This window comes from Strongylocentrotus purpuratus, unplaced genomic scaffold, assembly GCF_000002235.5.
Source record: "Strongylocentrotus purpuratus isolate Spur 01 unplaced genomic scaffold, Spur_5.0 spur5_scaffold_2, whole genome shotgun sequence".
Taxonomy (NCBI): Eukaryota; Metazoa; Echinodermata; class Echinoidea; order Camarodonta; family Strongylocentrotidae; genus Strongylocentrotus; species Strongylocentrotus purpuratus.
The window spans coordinates 25,853,477-25,873,804 of record NW_022145605.1 but is presented as its reverse complement, the minus strand read 5'-3'; the positions used below and the strand labels follow the sequence as shown (position 1 = coordinate 25,873,804).

At 37.4% G+C, this 20,328-nt stretch overlaps 2 protein-coding genes across 2 annotated transcripts; one reads left to right on the top strand and one right to left on the bottom strand.

The window, feature by feature from the left end:
• Positions 1-622: 622 nt before the first annotated feature.
• On the bottom strand, positions 623-3,112 carry LOC115926451 (protein rolling stone-like). The gene is made up of 3 exons (XM_030991171.1): positions 2,948-3,112; positions 2,092-2,332; positions 623-1,273 (listed from the first exon to the last, which is right to left on the bottom strand). The coding sequence occupies exons 1-3, from the start codon at positions 3,110-3,112 to the stop codon at positions 738-740; spliced, it is 942 nt and encodes a 313-aa protein (XP_030847031.1). The 3' UTR covers positions 623-737.
• A 3,526-nt stretch (positions 3,113-6,638) lies between these two features.
• LOC100893425 (short-chain collagen C4) lies at positions 6,639-18,700 on the top strand. Its single transcript, XM_003728390.3, has 6 exons — positions 6,639-6,873; positions 7,974-8,068; positions 14,853-15,105; positions 15,877-15,990; positions 16,467-16,628; positions 17,736-18,700. The coding sequence occupies exons 1-6, from the start codon at positions 6,771-6,773 to the stop codon at positions 18,224-18,226; spliced, it is 1,218 nt and encodes a 405-aa protein (XP_003728438.2). The 5' UTR covers positions 6,639-6,770; the 3' UTR covers positions 18,227-18,700.
• Positions 18,701-20,328: the final 1,628 nt, after the last annotated feature.

Here is a 20,328-nt window from a genome sequence, read left to right as displayed (position 1 = left end):
AAGAAATGCCCCTCGATGGGCGTAATTGCTACATGTGATGCTCTGTGGCCTATATTTAAATAATACGGGCCGGCCAAATGTTATGATGCACATCTGACTTAAAGACCGTCACCACTACTGGGCCAGAAGGGATTAGACCACACAGAGAGCCATCGAGGTCACTGTGACAGGTGGCTATCTCATTAACTCAGCTCTCATTTAACATAAGAAAAAGAGGATCATGGGGGACCAACAGGCACCGATTGGGGAAGTTTTCTATATAGAGGGAGCAAGTAGCTACAAGTATGGCAGTGTGCCTTTAAGGCATAGTTCTGGGGGTAATAGCCTTGTGTGTGTGTGTGTGTGTGGGGGGGGGGGGGTAAAAGGATGGTTGTCTTGGGACAGAGGAAGTTGTTATATGTTTTTTGTATTATTATAGACATACAAATGGTGTCTTCCTCACAGTATTATGTTCATGATCATGGATTAGTATAACTTTCATTATTTAAAAAAAAAATAAAAAAAATAATAATAATCTTATTAATTCCGTGACTATGCCTATAATTTTTTTTCGCTATTGAATAAAGATCAATTTCATAGCTCTATATCATTTTTCATCTAATATAACTGTATTTCAAAATTGAATGATACGGTGTACGGCGTATGTAAAGTAAAAGTTTTTACAGAGCAGCCCATTGTGGTATTGACATTATACCTGTTTCACTTTGAGGTAAAAAAGCATGGTAAACTCTTCATTCTCATTTGTTATGCTCATTCGTTGAAGTTCCATATTTTGTCGTTGTCAAGGTTTCAAGCTCCTCACCATCAGGCTCCTTGTCAATCGGACAACACTTTGCGAAAAATTTCTCCCTATAGAGAAAGAAGAGTGCAAATGATCCATGAATCAGGAAAGTTCCAGTGATCTCTCCAGCTACCACAAAGATCACTCGGACGGGATGTTTACCGAAGTCAAGAAAGATGTAAATATAATGATTGCCATAGGGGTCTGTTCCTCCTGCGCCCCAGTAGATGAGCGCGAAGATGAGGTAGATGAGACCGAAGCTGAGTGGGTAGACGATGTGCTCAAAGCGGAGGGGAAATGTAACGACACCGACTTCGAGAAAAGCGATGATGACCCACATACCATGGAGATTGATGATCTCATAAGCTCGTGTTGTTGGACTTATACCTGTCACGATGACCCATACCCAGAATGTAACAGCTCCAACACAGGAAGATGAAAGAGAGATGTTAAAGAACAGCCATTGTAGTCTGAGGCGCCAGGGGGTGTGTCCTGCAAACGGTTGAAGCGATGTTTGATTATATATTATATTGACCACATAATTTGTCCACATTTCTATGCATATTCTATGTAATCATTTTTCTGAAGTCACCTTTGTCGATTCATTAATTCCTCTCTTTTTGAGTTTCTCCTTTCAGCATACTTTTCACCCTTGGCGTACGCAGAATGTGGTGTATGCTTAATAAAAAGTGGTATTATCAATGCATTGAATGTATTTATAGCCACTATCAAATTCTCAAAATATTCTGAATCAGGTACAACACCGCTATCTCTATTTTTCCTTAAAAAGTATGTACTGGGTGATTTGAAATCCAATGCCAACTGCAAAATTATTATATTGATCTACAGAGCCCTACCGCTCCATGAATATCACATTATTATAACTTATCAAGCATCCATTCACTACAGAATCAATATAAATTCTTACAAATAATATGAACTTGTAATTAAAATATTCAAATTTCAAAATTCGTCCACGTTGAGGTTTTATTAGCAAACGACCTACTATAATGATTTAGTATGGGATACGTGGCGTAATAATAATCTATCTTCCGGCGGGAATTCAATATGCAACATGTATCCTTCAACAGTCTTGCAATCTATTCCTTTCACATTTCCGATGAATGGAAAACTTTGGAAGTTAAAATACACTTTGAATTGAAATATAAACTTTTTGACGTCAAAGATATTTAAAAAAGAATTATTGTTTTAAATGAGACTTTATTTTTTAACTTTCTTGTCAAACATTGTGTTGATTTTTGTGTTTATTTATTTGCTCTGTTCGAGTGCTTCAACTTTGTTTTGATTACCTGTCGAAACGTCCAGGGTGAATGATTTGTATTCTTGATAGATATCTATGACAACGTTCACAAATGAGAGAAGGAGATATAGAGTGATGGCCGTGTAGGTCCAGGTCTCCAAGTAGATGAACGTTTTCGCGCCTATACGACCTGTTATTTCCCGCGTTAGGTGGTAGATAAGGAAGACAAAGGCGTATCCAGCCACACCGACACGAAACAAAACGAACAGGACGATTGGACATCTCGCACACTAGTATTGATAAAAGAAAAGGAAAAGAGGAGTACCAAATAAGAATAGTATCAGTGATAACGAAGAAAGTATGGTCTAAAATAATTAGGGGCGATAACCTGTATCGTCCGTGAGCAATTTTAGAGTTACTTAATATATAAATGCAGTACTTACTAAATATAATGATGCATTAGGTTAGCGTGGGATGGCCCCGTAAATTTAAGCAAACACACACACACACACACGCACACACACACACGCACACACACGCGCGCGCACACACACACACACACACACACACACACACATACAACACACACACACGCACACGCACACGCACTCTCTCACCCTTTCTCTCTCCCTCCCTCTATTATAATGCTTTCGCCAGTTTATTTAAAAGCAAAATTATACAACATTATTTATTAAAAGAAAAAAGAAAAGATATTTGCATATGATTTTAAGCTCCCTGTCTGGTGTATTTCTCCTAAAGGCGGTGTTGTTGATTCAGTATCAAGGTTCAAAGTTACATTTAATTTCAGTTCTTTCTACTGATTATGAAGAAAAAAAAACCGAGTCTCTAATAGAATGATTAATAATTCCAGTCATCGTCCCCACGTTGGCCCCTACATGACTCACCATGGGTTTTGTGAAATCTTTATGGCAATCATGATTGAGCTTGACCTGTCCAAGTTCTAAAGAATGGCATCCATGCACCAGGGCATCCATGGATCGTTCTGCAGTTGTCGGTGGAAGAGGTTCTACAGCTGGAGGGTCTACTGGTCTTGACGTCTTAGAACCCATACCTGGTCTTTACCTAGCTTGTCTATGTCGTTCAAAATTAACTGAACTTGATTATTTCCTGCAAAGCTCTGTTTCAATAGAAGAATGTATGAAGTCGGATGTATTTCTGCGTTCCCTCACGTGGATTAGATATATTACTAAAATCTTAGCAATGTGTTGATGCTTTGGATATTATCCGTTCCATTGAGAAAATATCCATTGATAGCTATAAGTAGGTGAAATATACTTCATAGGAAGAAGTTTGTTATTTTACACCATGGCGCCTTGTAACGTAATTCGAAATGAGTGAGCGAAGAAAAAATCCCGTTCAGTATTAAACAACTTATCTTCCTTATAATGAACCTGAAATGCATAACTGAACAGCAAAAACTGCATTAAGGGTCAATGTTTGTGTGTCTTTCACAGCGCTTCAGTCTGTGAAGAGGGCGTTTTAGTGTAATACAAGCTGCTAGTGGCCGAGATGTACAGGTATGTCCATTCGATCACTATAGCGTATTTAAAGGAAGGGGCGAAGGGGCAGTTTGCTCCTCCTGATAGATGGAAGTCCGACCAAGGAAAATATATGCAGCAACTATTCATAACTTTTAATAGCAGGTTTAAAGGCCGGCTGTCCTTGTTCAGTCAGGGATTAGACCACACAGCGAGGTCACTGACAGGTGGCTATCTCATTAACTCAGCTTTCAATTAACATAAGAAAAAGAGGATCATGGGGGGACCAACAGGCACCGATTGGGGAAGTTTTCTATATAGAGGAAGCAAGTAGCTACAAGTAGGAAAGTGTGGCTTTAAAAGGACTAGCTGTAAAAGTAAGAAACCCACGGAATATAGTCATATTCTCAAAAAAGTTACTTTGGGTGATACGCCCGTAACACAAACCAAGGCCCTCAGAAAGTGAATTACTTGCTAAAAGTATATGGATCATATTGAGATGTATTGCGCCTCCTGGTAGCAAGTGCTGAATTCGCCACTGTATTTGATTCTGACAGATCCTTGCATCGTGAACTGATATTTTCTATTTCATAAACATGCCAAATTTCAGTTTGAAACCAAATCTTTTCCAACAGTATTATGTCTCCAGAGGCATAACCATGGGGATGGGGGAGGGGGGGGGGGGGGGTATGCATGAGAGTTTGGGCTTGCAAAATATTACAGTGACTAGCACTCGATCCATAGGTACCGGAAAAAAACATTGATTAAGTTTCATTCCTTCCTTCATTCATTCATTCATTTATGTATTTAATAACTGTAGCTCGCTTCAGCCTGAACGGCTGTAATTCAGAGACCCCGTGAACTGAATAAAGATATACAAATTATGATACAAACAAAAGCCAGTAACAAAAGATAACAAAAACAAAATCATATGATAAATAAACAATTCAAATAAAAACAAAGTACAAATTTATAGGCATGGGTAATATACAAAAATAGAAAAAAAAGAAAAGAAATCAAACATAAATTATTATATGTGCAGAAAAAAAATTAACAATAATAAATCAAAAGTAAATAATAAACATAGAACCGAAAATATGTTGACTCTTCGCCCCATAGTCAGCCCTATCCCCGCGGAGTGACATGATGTTAAACAAAAATGTATATATTCTCTATTTTCATTTCCTGTAAATGTGTTCCAGCATTTCTTCCCCTATAACTTTAACTCTTTATTCTAAATATGTTGGCCTTCAGGTACTGAGAAATTATAAAAGAAGTGTCTGGTATCATACATAGAGTTAAAAAAATTAAATTCTAAAAATTATTAAATAAAAGAGATATCGGTGGTATCGATCGCCGATATCGCGTTCGCCCAGTAGAAATAAATACACGGTAATTGACCAATCAGATTGCAGGTATTCTTCTACCCTATTTTATAATAGTTTTTATGTTGTTCAATTACAAATATGTGACATTTATGAGATTAAGTTTTGTCTTGATGTGTAAGATTATGATATCCGTGGGTACTAGATAAAAATACATATTATTTGAAATGGCTCACATTCTGCTTGTTTTAGGATAAGGATTACTCCTTGAAATGCACTGTGCAACGATTTACGGCTGCCGGAGCTAAAGCTAGGGTAATAATTTCCAAAGCTCTTTTGAAGTGCATAGAGACTTTAAATCATAATGTGTTTTGCGCTATACAAGAACGGACTATTATTATTATTTATCATTATCTTGTGTTGATTATTTACCTATCTTGAAGAGGTGTTGTGGTTGAGTGGATACGTCGCCGGACTGTCGATCACAAGGTCCGCGGTTCGAGTCCCGCACTAATGTTCTTTGGCAAGACATTGATCTACATTTGCCACACTCCACCCAGGTGAAGTAAATGGGTACCTGGTAGGAATTTATTCCTTGAAATGCTAGAGCGCCGTATGGCAGCCGTGCTAAAGCCAGGGTAATAATCGGGAGCGCCAGGAGGGTCAAATCTGACTGAAATGAGCGCTATACAAGAACCCACTATTATTATTATTATTATTATTATCTTATTTGGTTCACTGAAGTCAACTTCTTTAGTATTCAGTTTGTATGGCAAAGGCCATTTTTTTAAAGAAGACCATGGCTTCAAATAACCTATTTGTTTTTTTAATAATTAAACGGTCAGCTTAAATTATTAGATGATTACCATTTGTTTCTTGTTGTTGAAAAACAATCATAGTATTTTCTACAATTAAATCATTTCTTGACCAGTTACCATAAGAACGGCCTAGAAGTCACGTCCATCACCTGCTTTATGGCAAACAAACAGATTACGATAGCTGAGGGTCCTAGCGAACAGAAAAATCTTCATTTAGAATTATGCAAACATTTACCTAACAATATATTTATTAGTTTCAGGTAATTTTTTTTATACAGAAATCATTTTTTGTGTGTGAGCTTCTTAGTATAAATCAGAAATGTTTGTTAAGACATTCTGGCATATGAAGGAAGGCCAACTTAGCCGGTCTGGCAAGGCCGGACCATTTTTATTAAGTATCTATCGTATAAAGCATATAGTAGTTTTAGATGAGTATCGGTGAGCTCAGTGTTCTAATAATTGACATATTCCTTTTAAATTTCTTAATTTGTTTCAAAAGTTAGAACAATTCAAATAGTTTATTAATTCTACCTTAACGTCTTTCCATAGTCTGGTATTAACATAATTGTTCGTCTTATTTTTCATAAATTCAATATAAAGGACAAACTCAGTAATACTAATAATGAAATGTATACACCAATTTGCATTTTGAAAATTGTGCACACCAATTATATTACACTTTTCATCAATACAGACTATTATTTTATACTTAATCTTTTTTTCTATTATCTATACCAACGATAAGGGCAGCCGGAGCTAAAGCTAGGGTAAAGATTTCCAAAGCTCTTTGGAAGCGCATAGAAACTGAGTCACGTCTTTCGGATGGTGACGTTTAAAGGTCGGTCCCCAGACGTAAATAATCATACCTAATTGATGCACGTCTGTAAAAACCCAATACACACACATATAGCTATCCCACGATGGGTTGTGCCGAATAAGCTCGGGCCCCTCCCTGTCACCAAATTTGGCAAAAAGTGGGAGGGGCTTTAGTGGTATAAATACCGGAGCCAACCAGTTTCTTAGACATTCGAAATCATCTTCTCATCAAAGTGATTGCAGAAATCTATCATCAACACACTTTTCAAGATGAAGTCGTTCTTTGTCATCACTCTCGATCTATTTGCATGTCTGTGTCTTGTTGGAGTCACCCAAGCCGTTTCTGTTTCAAAGGAAGGTACGCACGATGAAGGTGAGGTTTCTGGGCAGGTTTGATTGATATATCATTGTGCTACTCATCACTGTAAAACTACTACCTTTGATGTATTTTACACAAGTGCCGAAGCGGGGTAGATATCTTCCTAAATAACAACATCATTGAAGTATATTTTGAGAAGTGTTAGGAGGATTTTATTTCCCGACCAACGTCATCTTAGCCCAAATTAATACAATTGATTTAATCGATAACTTTGATCCACAAGAGCATTTTCTGGTGTATGATTTAAACTAAAGGTATTAATTGGGATTGGCCAATTGCAAGTTTCTAGTTTAAGCCAGGGACAGGATGTGCAAGTATATTACATTTTAAAATAATGTATAGGATAGGACTGAGAAAGATAGGAGGTGGATAGGATGCGTATATTTTGATGCATAACAACATTTTACAAAGTCAAATGAAATCATTTTGTGACCAAGCCCTAAGGTCGAAATTGGTAAAACAATGTTTGCGTGTATGGAACATAATTATTATATATATATATATATATTTATCACCAGGCAGAAATCTAGCCTTTCTAATATATATATATATTCTAGTCAGCTGATATGTTTTATTGATATAGTTGATATTCAAATACTCTGTTTCTACGTATATATAAACTTACGTCATTGATTCGAATTTGCGTTGATAATTTTTCTTCCCTGTTTAACGTTTTATTAGGAATACGGTTGAACAAATTAAGCTAATACATTCATGATAATGAAGGTAACGGCCACAACATTGTACAAAGAAAATGGACAAGTTAAACAAGATTTTGATCAAAATATTATAAATATTGATCACTTTCTCCCTAAAATTGTAATAAGTCATTACGCAACAAAAGTTGTTTTTTCTTTCTCTCTCTCTCTCCCCCTCATTTTCTGCTTCTATCCAACTGTTTATATCTCCTACATTCTCTATGCACCCACCCCTCCCTCTCTTATCTCACCTCCTCTAGCTTTCTTTCTCTCATTCCTTTCCTCTATCTTCCTTCTGTCTCTTAACCCTACTCCCTCTCCCTACCTCTATCTAATCTATACATTTCTCAACGTGTCCACCTCTCTCTCTCTCCATTTCTCTCTTCTCGCATGTAGCTTTTGACATTGAAAACATTCTAGATTCAGGCAAACTGACCCAGACAGAAGAGGATAAAATCTCTGAAATTAGAAAACAAGTATTGTTCCTTCAGGTATGTACACGTTTTTTTAAAAGTATACATCTTTGCTTTCCATTTAAGACCAGTTTGTATAAAATCGCACTAAAGTTAGGCCAGGGCACTGTTTCATAAAACTTGTTATCAATAAAAGTTGCAATAACTGTTATAAGCTACTGCAATTGTTGCACTTGATTGGCTGAGAGCACATTTGTAGAAAAGTGACACTTTTTATTGATAGCAAGTTTTATGAAACAGGGCACTGGCCTAACTTCAGTGCAATTTTATAGATGTGAAGGTTCAATCCTCGTGGAGCTCCAAATAATTCCCTCCAACATAATCTCTAAGACGTGATATTTCATTTTTTATTTGTTTTATTCGGGCGTCATTTTTTTAGTAATGCATGGAATCCCTGCTAAAAAATCTTAAAAAATTACAAAGGAATACCATGTAGGGGTAGATGCCACGCGTATTTTATAATGAAGTAAATGTTATTTTTGGCTCAATATTTGAAAGAATGTAAACAACAAAAAAAAGGCCTATATACCTTTCTTTAGAATGGTGAATACATCTAATTATCTGATTGGTCGAAATTGGATTCGTTATTTTAGCCATGCGCGCCTACCGGTCAGTAGTTTTAGAAGGATGTCCGCATGCCTGCCTACCGGTCGATAGTTTTTTTTTTAAAGATGCCCGTTGTCCCGTGAGACGGGCCGCATAAATAAATTTTGTTGAGATCCCCGTTGGTTTACGTGTTCAAAGTTTCTTTGTGCGAGCGCGGATACCATACAATGCTTTTTGTCTGCGATTCACGACCATATCTCTATGTTCACGACTGATCGCTACATTCAGGCAACTTTCCAGCGAAGATTTACAGACATTGTCTCTGATTTGCTTTGATGTTTTAACCAGTCTTTACTCAAGAAAAGGATGGAGTAAGATTTCTTTATAAATTTGTCTGTGAATTCGTTATATAACAAATATATGGATTGCTTTAATATTCGAAACATAGCTGTTATACTGGCTCTCGGGGATGTAAATCCTGCTGTGACCCCTCGGCGCGCCGCACGCCCCGGAGGAGCGCCTCGGGTTATAGCAGGATGTATCGTCCACTTGAACCTATATAAACAGCTAGTGATGCCTCTCATAGCAGTCAATATATCTATATTATTATCTGAGGAAGACCTTTCAAGTGATAAACTTTTCATTATGAATTTGATGTAATAACCCTGTTTCATATATTACTCACAGCAATGAAACATAAAAGTGTGATTTATTGTCCAGGATTCTTCAAAGTCATTGATTATAAAAAACTAAACTCTGGCGTCGACGATTCTATTTCACACTTATTTTCTTTTTCTTCTAATAAATGATGAATCTTGTATGGAACTTACTATTTAATTTGAAAGGAATGTGCATTAGGCACAGGCTTATGTCGAAAGTGTGTGGTGCGACGCGGTGCGACGAGGTGTGGTGCGTTAAACGCACCCTTTCGACAAAACTTGTCTCGAAAGGATGCGTTGGAAACGGAGTACCCTAAAAAGGTCGGGCTATTTGAGGTCTTGATACGGCCGGGGGGGGGGGGGGCATTATGCCCCCTCTAAGTTCTCGGCCGTGAAACGTCAAGTCAAGTGTATAGAATACTATGGTAAATTTCATTTTTTGAAAAAATCCCTCATTTGCATATTTGTGGTAATTTATGCGAAAAAATGTCATAATGTTCACCTTTTTACCCATAAATCATAAATTCTTTATATTTAAGCATTCTTTTTTCACTACATGTATTCCTTAAACCATTTGAAACAATAATACGACAACAAAATTGGAAGAGCTAGGTTATTCCTTATTTTATCTCTTGTTTTGATAATTTCTTTGTATTTTATTGTTTTTTCAACTTTTGTATTTTATTGTTTATGTCATTGTTTTTTATTTCTAACTACAATGTAACTATTTTGACTCCCAAAACAAACACCTAAACTTTAAACAAGACCCAATAACCAATGTTTTATCTCTTTTTAGGAAAAATGACATTTCTATATGTTTTGTACACAAATCACGAAAATGAGCGATTTTCGGGCTGCCATGCAAAGACAAAAGGTCACGTGATTTTGTAACTATACGCCCGATTTTCAACAAAAAAAGTTTTAAAAGATGCGCAAAACTCGAAAGAAAAAAGTCTGCGAGCAGCGGGGCGCCATTTCAAAAAATATTTAAATCTATGAAACAAATTCAGAAGTTTACATATCAAAATATGAGATGTATGCAGGACTGCACACCAACAGGAATACAATTGTATTTCGATGTCATGGGCCCTTTAAGGCGGTACTCCATTCTCAATAGATATATTCAAAACAACAACTGCAAATATCACCCAATCAAATCGAATTCAATTGTGTTCCTTAAGTGACACTACGGTATGTTGCCGTCAAAGCAATCTAACAGCAAACGTGATACATGAAATCGCATCTAAAATTCATTCAAAATTACATTGTCATTAACCATGTCATTAATGAGATATGAAGCGAACGAAATATATACAATAAGAAAAGGGGGGCAAAAAGATGGTGCCTTGCTACGCGGCAGAGCATTTAATCACTCATCATTTATTATAAAGCTCTTTTTTCATTACACAAAGCGCATAAATGAGAAATACAAGAGAGGGGAGACATGGACAGATTTTGGTTGACAATGAAACGTGCTGCTTTATTTTAGAGGAGTTGAATGGGTTTATGATATATAAGTGATAAACATTTGCATTCAATTTGCATTAAATACTTGTAAATTTATTTCAATTTCAATTTTATCATAAATTTATCATAACGCGGCCACACCGCCAACCCGTCTCAAAACCGACTAAAGGCTGAAAGTGTCATTTAACACCTGGGTGGAGAGTAGCAACTGCAGGTAAATACCTTGCCAAAGGATATTGGTGCGGTGTAGGGATTCGAACCCTCGACCTTCGCATCTCCAGTCAAGCGCCTTAAACCACTCGACCACGACACTATCCCAATATAGGGATTAAGCAGGGGCGTTAACATGCTCATGACGGGCTCCAAGCATTTATTCCCGTCGCACTTTATTGGATTTTTAATCTCATTTAAATTGGATACGAAAGAACTCACTGAAGATCACGTTCCATGATGATAGGCTAATTAAACAAATTGATATTAATTCTAGTTGGGGGAGATAAAGTATTACGTGTGTTTTCTTAGCATTTATTAGTGTCATTGTTCTTTCCGAATATTGCATGAGATTCTTATCTTGATAAATGATTATAGTCCTACAATAATTATCATCCAGAAATTATAGCCATGCCAGATGTTCTACTCATTTTTATTCTTTCAACCTTTAGACATCGAGAATGCCAGAGAATCTGTGGTTCTAAGCGTGATTCAGTTTCAAATACGTCTTAGTGTTGTATCATTTAAAACTGGGAACTGGGCTGACATATTGCAGTCGTCTTCATTTTTTACTTTAAAATGTGAAATTATGATCCACTCAGCATTTTAAAATGCAAGGTTATAATTGTCATGAACTCAATTTTTTTTTTTTAAATCCCAGAACGAAATATTTGCAATTTCCGTCACGAGAACCAATAGCCTACCTCATATCATTATTGCCCTATTGGTACATAATGGGGTAGCGTTAGCCAGCCACCCCCCTCATTGGATGATCAATTAAAATAAATTTGGAATATGGTGAGTGAGAGAGAGAGAGAGACAGGTATAGGGGTAACAACAGTAACAATACTAATATTAATATTAACTATTATAATGCTGCTACTACTACCAGGGAGAAGAAGAAGAGGACGAATGAGAAAAGGGGGAGGAGAATCATTTTAGCGATATTTATATAATATTGACTGGCCTTGAGGGGTATATCAGAAATATTGACCAAGCTCAGATCATATTGCCCCGAGTCGAAAGACGAGGGCAATATGGTCTTAGCGCGGTCAATATTTCTGATATCCCCCGAAAGTAAAGCCAGTCAATATTTTTATTGTTATCTAAATCAGACATCTAGAGCAAATACAGACATCCACCATGACAATCTCAAGAACTGAACAAACTTTGTCAAACCAACACTGTGCATCCAGTGCTTGACAAAATTTTCGATACACTGCAAACAGTGTGTATTTTGGTGTGATTATTACGTCACAATAGAGTGCGCGCAAAGTGCGCAGGTTCTCGTACGCATAATAGATGCGCAATGAAAATGCGACGCGGTCAATACAAGATGCCCGGCCGGGTGCGAGACCGTGGAAAATACCAAGGTATATTTTCACTCGTCTCTACACGCAAAGTCAATACGCGCAGGGAGACCAAGGAAAATACAAATAATATACCCCTCCGTTCCCACTGCTAGTGAAAACTAGGGCAATACGGTTTTGTAAATGACCAGCTCAGATGTCTGATACGGGTAATAATAGTTATTATTTCCTCTATAATCAAGGTATATACATGCACATGACATACTTTCGTGGTAATGGTATCGGATTTTTTAACTCATGAAAATTGGATACGAAAGAACTCACTGAAGATCACGTTCCGTGATGATAGGATAATTAAACATATTCATATTATTAATATTGAGGTAGATAAAGTATTACGTGTGTTCTGTTTAGCGCTTATTAGTGTCATTGTTCTATCCGATTATTGCATGAAATAATTATCTTGATAAAAGATTTTAGTCTTATCATAATTATCATCCAGAAATTATAACCATGCCAGATGTTCGACTCATTTTCATTCTTTCAACCTCGTGACATAGAGAATGCCGGAGAATCCGTGGTCCTAAGAGTGTTTCAGTTTCAAATACGTCTTAGTGTTGTATTATTTAAAACTGGGAATTGGGCTGACATATTGCAGTTGTCTTCGTTTTTTACTTTAAAATGCGAAATTATGATCCACTCAGCATTTTAAAATTCAAGGTTATAATTGTCATGAACTGAAAAAAAAAATTCAGACCGAAATATTTGCAATTTCCGTCACGAGAACCAAAAGCCTACCTAATATCATTATTGACCGGTTGACACAAATGGGGTAGCGTTAGCCAGCCGTCCCCCTCATTGGATGATCAATTGAAATAAATTTGGAATATGGAGAGTGAAAGAGAGAGAGAGAGAGAATTGGTAACAACAGTAACAATAATAATATTAATATATACTGCTGCTACTACTATCAGGAAGAAGAAGAAGATGATGAATATTATTCCTGCCCTGTTGGCACACATAGTGTCACGCTAGCCACCTCCTCTTCATCGAATGATGAATTGAAATGAATATGGGATGCGGTGAGAGAGAGAGAGAGAGAGAGAGAGAGAGAGAAAGAGAGAGAAAGAAAGTTGAGATGTTAACGAGGGAGAAGTGGGAAGGAAAGTGAAACTGAAATAAAAGAAAATGATAGGCAGATAAGGAGATCTACGATTCCCTGTAAGCCCTCCGCATTTCGCCCACCTATTGTTAGTACGACCAGTGCCCGCCCCCTTTTAACGTCAGTAGTCCTACGCCACTGCCCGCCCATAGTTATCATGATTGTAATGTTTTTTTTTATCAGAACCACTGTACTTGAGATCCCCGTTTAAGTTGTCTAAAATGACAATTTTCTTCTCCAAAGGGATTCCATTTTAGGGGTTAGTTTATATTTTGTTTATGCATGGGATGATATACGAGATATAGTTAAAGGATATTGTTGAATCATTATCTCCTCGAATTCAACTTTGCCCCGCAGATAAAGCAATGTATAAGTTTACAGCATGATTCACAACATGGCTTAATATATATTTAAACAATATGTATTTTTTCATGGTGTTACGGACTCTTTGAAGGGCGTTTTCGTTGTAGTGGCCGAGGTATTTTCATCGATGAATGCATATCGGAATGATCGAAGTGTTATAGCAAAGTAGAGGTGTTGTGGTCGAGTGGATACGTCGCCGGACTGTCGATCACAAGGTCCGCGGTTCGAGTCCCACCGCTGCACTAATGTCCTTTGGCAAGACATTGATCTACATTTGCCACACTCCACCCAGGTGAAGTAAATGGGTACCTGGTAGGAATTTATTCCTTGAAATGCAGCGCGCGTAACAGCTGCACTGCTAAAGCCAGGGTAATTATGCTGCATTATTGTAGAGCGTTTAGAGACTTCTGACAAAGTAATTGTTAGGCGCTATATAAGCACTGTAATTAGCAAATAAAGCACATTCGATGTTTTTTCTACCCTCTCTATCAAAATGAAGTAAGAATTATATTACTAGACATTGAACTCGTCCCGGAGACGAATTATGTGATCTGCGGCTTTGTTCGAGACATAGCACATGAAATAACTCAATGGGAGATTTGGTATTAAAAAACAACAACCCCAAAACATAACTGTGCAATAAAGTGACAGGATGAATAATTAAAGCAGTAGCCCATTGCTTAAGGTTCCCTTTAAACTAAACAAATAAATCCCTGGCTAGCTGGAGTAAGACATGCACCACAGGATAAGTATTATTTTACTGATGAAAGCAAAAGCTTTCTAGATCTGTGCTCTTATTTCACTACATAATCTTTTCATGAATGATTAAAACCTTCAAAATCTACTAATTCTACTCGAAGGTGGACCATTTTTAACGTTTTTGGGCCAAAATGCCTATTATAGTCTACCGGCAACTTATCGTAGGGTTGGAAGGCATCTTCCATCACAAAAAAAAATCCATATCAGATTTGAAGACTACCTTCATCACACTGCCTTAATCAAAGAAAATAATATCGAGGGTACGGTATTAGTGATTTTCTTTCAAAAAATGTGTATCTTAACTTTTTAACTACAAAATCGTGTAGGAATCCGTTGCTGAGATCATCCGTTCCTTCTCAACTCTCGAACTCGTTGCGAAGAATCCATCAATGATGGCCAAGATTCACATTCCTGACTCTCTCGAGACCGAGTTTGAGCTGGGAGAACCTGAAAAGACACGACGTCGAAGGGAAGTCGACTCGCCATCGACTCTCCCGACATCGGTCCCATCATCAGGCGCCGAGCAGCCAAGCCTGGGTCAGAACCCATTCGGACCATACTCATGGCCCATGTATTCTGGTAAGAACACCAGGTCCCCGTCTCTTAAACTTTCTTATCAATAACATATGCTAAGATTCTACGAAAATTGCAAAGATTTTAGCATAGCTTATAATAGTTGAAGTAACTAGTTATCTATAACAATTCTTATGGAATAGAGACTAGAAGTTTCTTAATTTCTCTAATGCCTATCGCATACGAATGCTCACCTTAGTCCGTGCGCTAGGAAATCAAATGTACATTTTGCATTAACCTTTCGAATGATGATACTCTCACCTGACACGTAAACAAGGACACATAGCAGGCCTTGAGGCGCCTAAAAAGCCAGCATGTAACAACCAGGAAATCGACCTCAAAATCTCCAGATTTCAAATCAGAAACCACTGCATTAGACAGGGCAGTACTGGTAAAATATTGTACGCAATGAAAGTTGAACAAAAACATCAAAGCTAACAAATGCGTTGACTAGAAGAAAACAGAAAAACGAGTGAGCCCTACATAAAATGCCCAAACGATCTTTTAGAGCCATAGGTCATGTTGGTTGGACATGTAAGTCCCTTCAAAGTCCGAAAATAGGAGATATCAGTATCCGAAACTAAAATATCTATGCGTCAACTAGGAGAAATAAGAAATTATCGATGGAACGTATGACGTAGGCCATTATCATCCAGGTGAAGAATGACCTTCAGACGGAGCTATTTTGATTGGAATATAATTTTATGCCGGCAGAAGTGTTTAAGACTCGCAGATCATTAAACTTGATATGAAATGAATATGCTCTTTCTTCTCTAGGTGAATGCTTCATGTGTCCTCCTGGTGTTCCTGGACAAAGAGGTCCTCCAGGCACACAGGGGGTTGCTGGAAGGGACGGTAGAGATGGAAGGGATGCACCGACGAGTCCACAAGGTAGGTTTATAACGACATCAATCTGACACGATATAGCACGACATGCAGAGGTTCTAGAACAAGCATAATTGTGACATTGTGATTATTCAAGTTGGAGAATGCATGGCTAGCAAAATAAAAATTAAAGTTATTGGAAAACACATCGGATATTGTAACTCCTGTGTTGTCTTTAGCAATTTACTCAATGAAGAGATACTATAGGCTTATATAAAAAAATACAATATGAAGACGGATAGTTGAAGGTCACTCGAGGGTTTTTTGTTTTCACATTCTTATGTCCTTACAGCCGCCGCTTAAAAAAAGCATACGTGCAATTAGCCATTGATAATGGTGAGAATATAAGCCGGGTAAATTACACAATAATATGTGGTAGCTTTTTGCGGCTTTATTGAATTAACTACTTTTGATAATATACGTTTATTCAAATCGATTCATAGACTCCAATGTATGAATTTTCTAAATGTTTAACATTTTAGCTGAGGTACCTCCCACTTCACCCAGCGACGAAACAAACCCAACTGAATTACCCGGTGATGACTTAGTGCGTCCAGTATGTAACATGACAAGTCTACCTGGTGTCATCTATACTCGCTGGGGCAATGATGTATGTCCTGAAGATGCAGAACACATCTATTCAGGTTGGTACAGATGGGTAATATCACATGGGGAAACACTCTGAACATGTTTTTGACATAATCGCAAGGACTTTCTGAAAATCAACCACAGCCAATTTCAATAGCCTTGTCCGTATGTCATATTGAAATGTGCGAACACTTTAACGCATTTCAAACATGATGGGATACACAATAGGAAATGAAATATCCTCGAGTTCATTTTTCAAAAGTCTTTGCCCACTTGTTTCAATGTTAGTGTAATCTACAATCAATCTGATGTTGTGCAACAAACTCAAACGAAACACATGCCTTCAATAGGCTCACTGGCTGAAAAGAATCGGTGAGGGTTACGTGAAAGCACAAACGTAAGCCAAGTTTCTTTGAACTTGACCCTTATTTATACAGCAGATGCAATATAAAAACAAATAGAAAACCGAATTTTATGCTAACAGATCATTAATGTTAAGGTAGTAATAATAGCTACAATTATATTGCGCAAATATCAATCCTATATAATGCTCAAGGCGCCTATAAGTACTTTAATTACCGATGTCTTTAGATCGGCTGCCCTAACAAAAACACTAAAAGGCATTCAATTAATTAATAATTACCAGATTCACACTTACAACTCCTGAGTGGAGAGAGGCAAATGTAGATAAATTCTTGCAAAAGTACATTAAGTACGGAACTCGAACCCCGAACCATGTGATCAACATTCTGGTGACGTACCGCTAGACCATGACACCCCTGTGCAACTTGTTATGCAAATGAGCTATGTAATGCCATTACCAACCATAAGGATTAGCCCAAGTGGAATACTCTACTCAGGTGCCGTTATGGGTTGTGGAGTTGTCGTATATTATGTCATTAGACAGTAGATAATATGATTCGAGGGTCGAGTCCCAACCTAGTTTACTAATGTACTTTGCCAAGATATTAATCCACATTTGTCACTCGCTGCGCAGGTTTAAATGGGTACCTGGTTTGAAATTACTCCTTGAACGTTCTTCGGTGTTGCCTACAGTGGTTGTCATTGGTCCTTCATCATGCTTAATTCGATTCTGATGAATTTGAATTTGTTATAAGTGGGTTTACCTTTGTTTGTGATACATTACTTTGTGATTTAATCAGGTTCTATTGGAGGTGCACACTTCGATCACACTGGTAGCGGCTCAAATTATCTCTGCATGCCGGACGAGCCTATCTATGACGAAGTAGAAACTTCCTTACATGATGACCGAGCCCTACTATACTCCTCTGAATACCAAGTCGATTCTGGTCCTTCACGAATACGACAAATGCATGACCAGACTCCGACCTGTGCAGTCTGCAGGGCGCCCTCTGGTCGCACCAGCAAACTTATGATCCCTGCCCGCAACGTGTGTCCTTCTCAAGAGTGGCGTTTAGAGTACGCTGGTTATATTATGGCAGAAAGAAACACACACCAGAGATCGGAATTTGTGTGTGTGGACCGAGAGATGGTTCCTAAAACGGGTACCATGGGGGATCAGAATGGTGCGCTGTTGTGCCTGACAGAAGTCCGGTGTGTGGTGGGTGATGGCTTGGATTGTGGACCCTACATCGATGGTTACGAAATTACTTGCGCCGTCTGTACTATCTGACAAAGTTGTCAGTTCTTGTCATGCGTTTAGAACATCTTTGTTACGTACACACAACAGTGATAAAATGTGCACCTTAGTTTCAGAAACATACCAGTGATAAAGTGTAAACCTTAGTTTCATACACACAACAGTGATAAAATGAACACATCAGATTCAGACACATACCAGTGATAGAATGTAAACCTTAGTTTCATACACACAACAGTGAAAAAGTGTTTGATAAAATTAGGCCTTGTTTTCCGATTTGTTCTCTAAATATTGTAAATGTATATTGAATTTCGTGATAGATTTTCTTTTCCTTCAGGACAGATTAGTTCCTTTGCTTCTCTGAATTTTCTGACACAAATTTGTATTGATTCTGACTGACAGAAATGTGATACGAAACTCATTGATCGTTCATTGATTATGTCTATAAATAAGACTTTTCTTTAATTGAACTGAATTAAACAGACATGGTCTATATACAATTTCAAAGGTGTTGAGGTGTGCTTAATGTTGTCTATAATGCTAAAAAAACGGTTGTGAGAAAATAGATTTAACGGGAACTTGCTTTAGATCAATTTTATCTGCATATGGAGAATTAAAAATAGTCAATTCATATTAGGCCTTTGCATCTGTAAGGTGGTGATGCTCAATTAGATAGTAAGGAGAAATCGTTAGATCCTGATTGCCTGTTTATTACTCTACAGAGTGACAACTTGGAAATGATCTAGATGGTTAATTTAACAGAGCTCACTGGCCTCTTTTAATTATAAAAATTGATTGATATAACGACAAAATTAAACGAAATTAAAATAAAGCAATCAGGAACCCATTTTATATATGCATAACAAAATCGCAATATGACTTTCAGAAATAGATTTAAGGGCAATCTCAGTTGTTTAACTCTATTGTACTTAAGAAAACTTAAAATGCAAAAGTAGTAGAACTGTGTGTTTGGCATTGGTCGGTCAGTGATAAATCGGACATCATCTATCCATCTAAAAAATATCTCTCGTTTTTTTTTTCTCTCTCTCGCTCTCTTCTATCTCTTCTACATCTTTACTTTTTCTCTCTCTATCTCGCTGTTGTCTATGTGGTCAATAATTACCTTCCAGTCTGTCTGTCCGTCACACACATACACCCTTTTTATTCCCCCTTTTTTCCCTCCCTTCCTCCTATTATGTCTCGAACCCTATTGAGATATGAATATTTCCATGGAAAATGAACCCTATTTAAATCTCGGAATGTTGAACCTTCGGTTAAACGAACCTTTGGAATGATGCAACAATGTCAAAAAAATGAACCATCTGGTATGGTAAATTGATGTTTGGCATTGCGATTCTTCGGAATGACAAACCTTCGGAGAAACAAGTGTTCCATGAGTTACAGACCGGGCCACAGCCCAAGTGACCGACAATGACGGTTTTGTGGATTCTCTAGAGGGTTTGCTATACTGACAGCCCTTCAGGCCCTCAGTGCTGGTCTCGTAGGCTGGCGACTTAATAAACGCACCTTCAGAAAACTACCTTAAGGCCTAAAAAAAAAAATGTTGTATTGTCCTTTGCGACCGACCCCAAAATCTTGAATTCTATGGTCGGCTTTTTAATTTTTGTAAACATTTTTTTTAAATAGTATTTTAGAGAAAATAAGGCATTCTAAAGTGAAAAATATCAGCCCAATCAGGGCGAAAAAAGAAGAACAAAAAGTTGATAAAAAAAAAGGATTTCCGACAGACCGACCCATGTTTTGGCACTAAAATAAACATCCTTTTTTTTATAGGCCGAATGACGAGTGATTCCTTTTATTGGTACCATGCACATTACTTATCGGTTTTTCTTGTACCTTTATCTTGCCTTATATCACAAGATCATACAGTGCGTCCCAGAAAAAAGAAACCGAGAATTATCGATGTCATAACTTAATCACAATTATAATTTACAAATGACACATATTCGTAAAGCTTAGATCCTCCTCTTTCATTTGGTGCAACTCATATGATGCATATTTCACGCATGAGTAATTAATAACAATTTGAAGAGAGGAAACCAAAAAGTCATTTGGCGGGCGGTATCTGAATTTCAAAGAGAAAAATCACATTTCTAAAAAGTTCATTTTCTGCC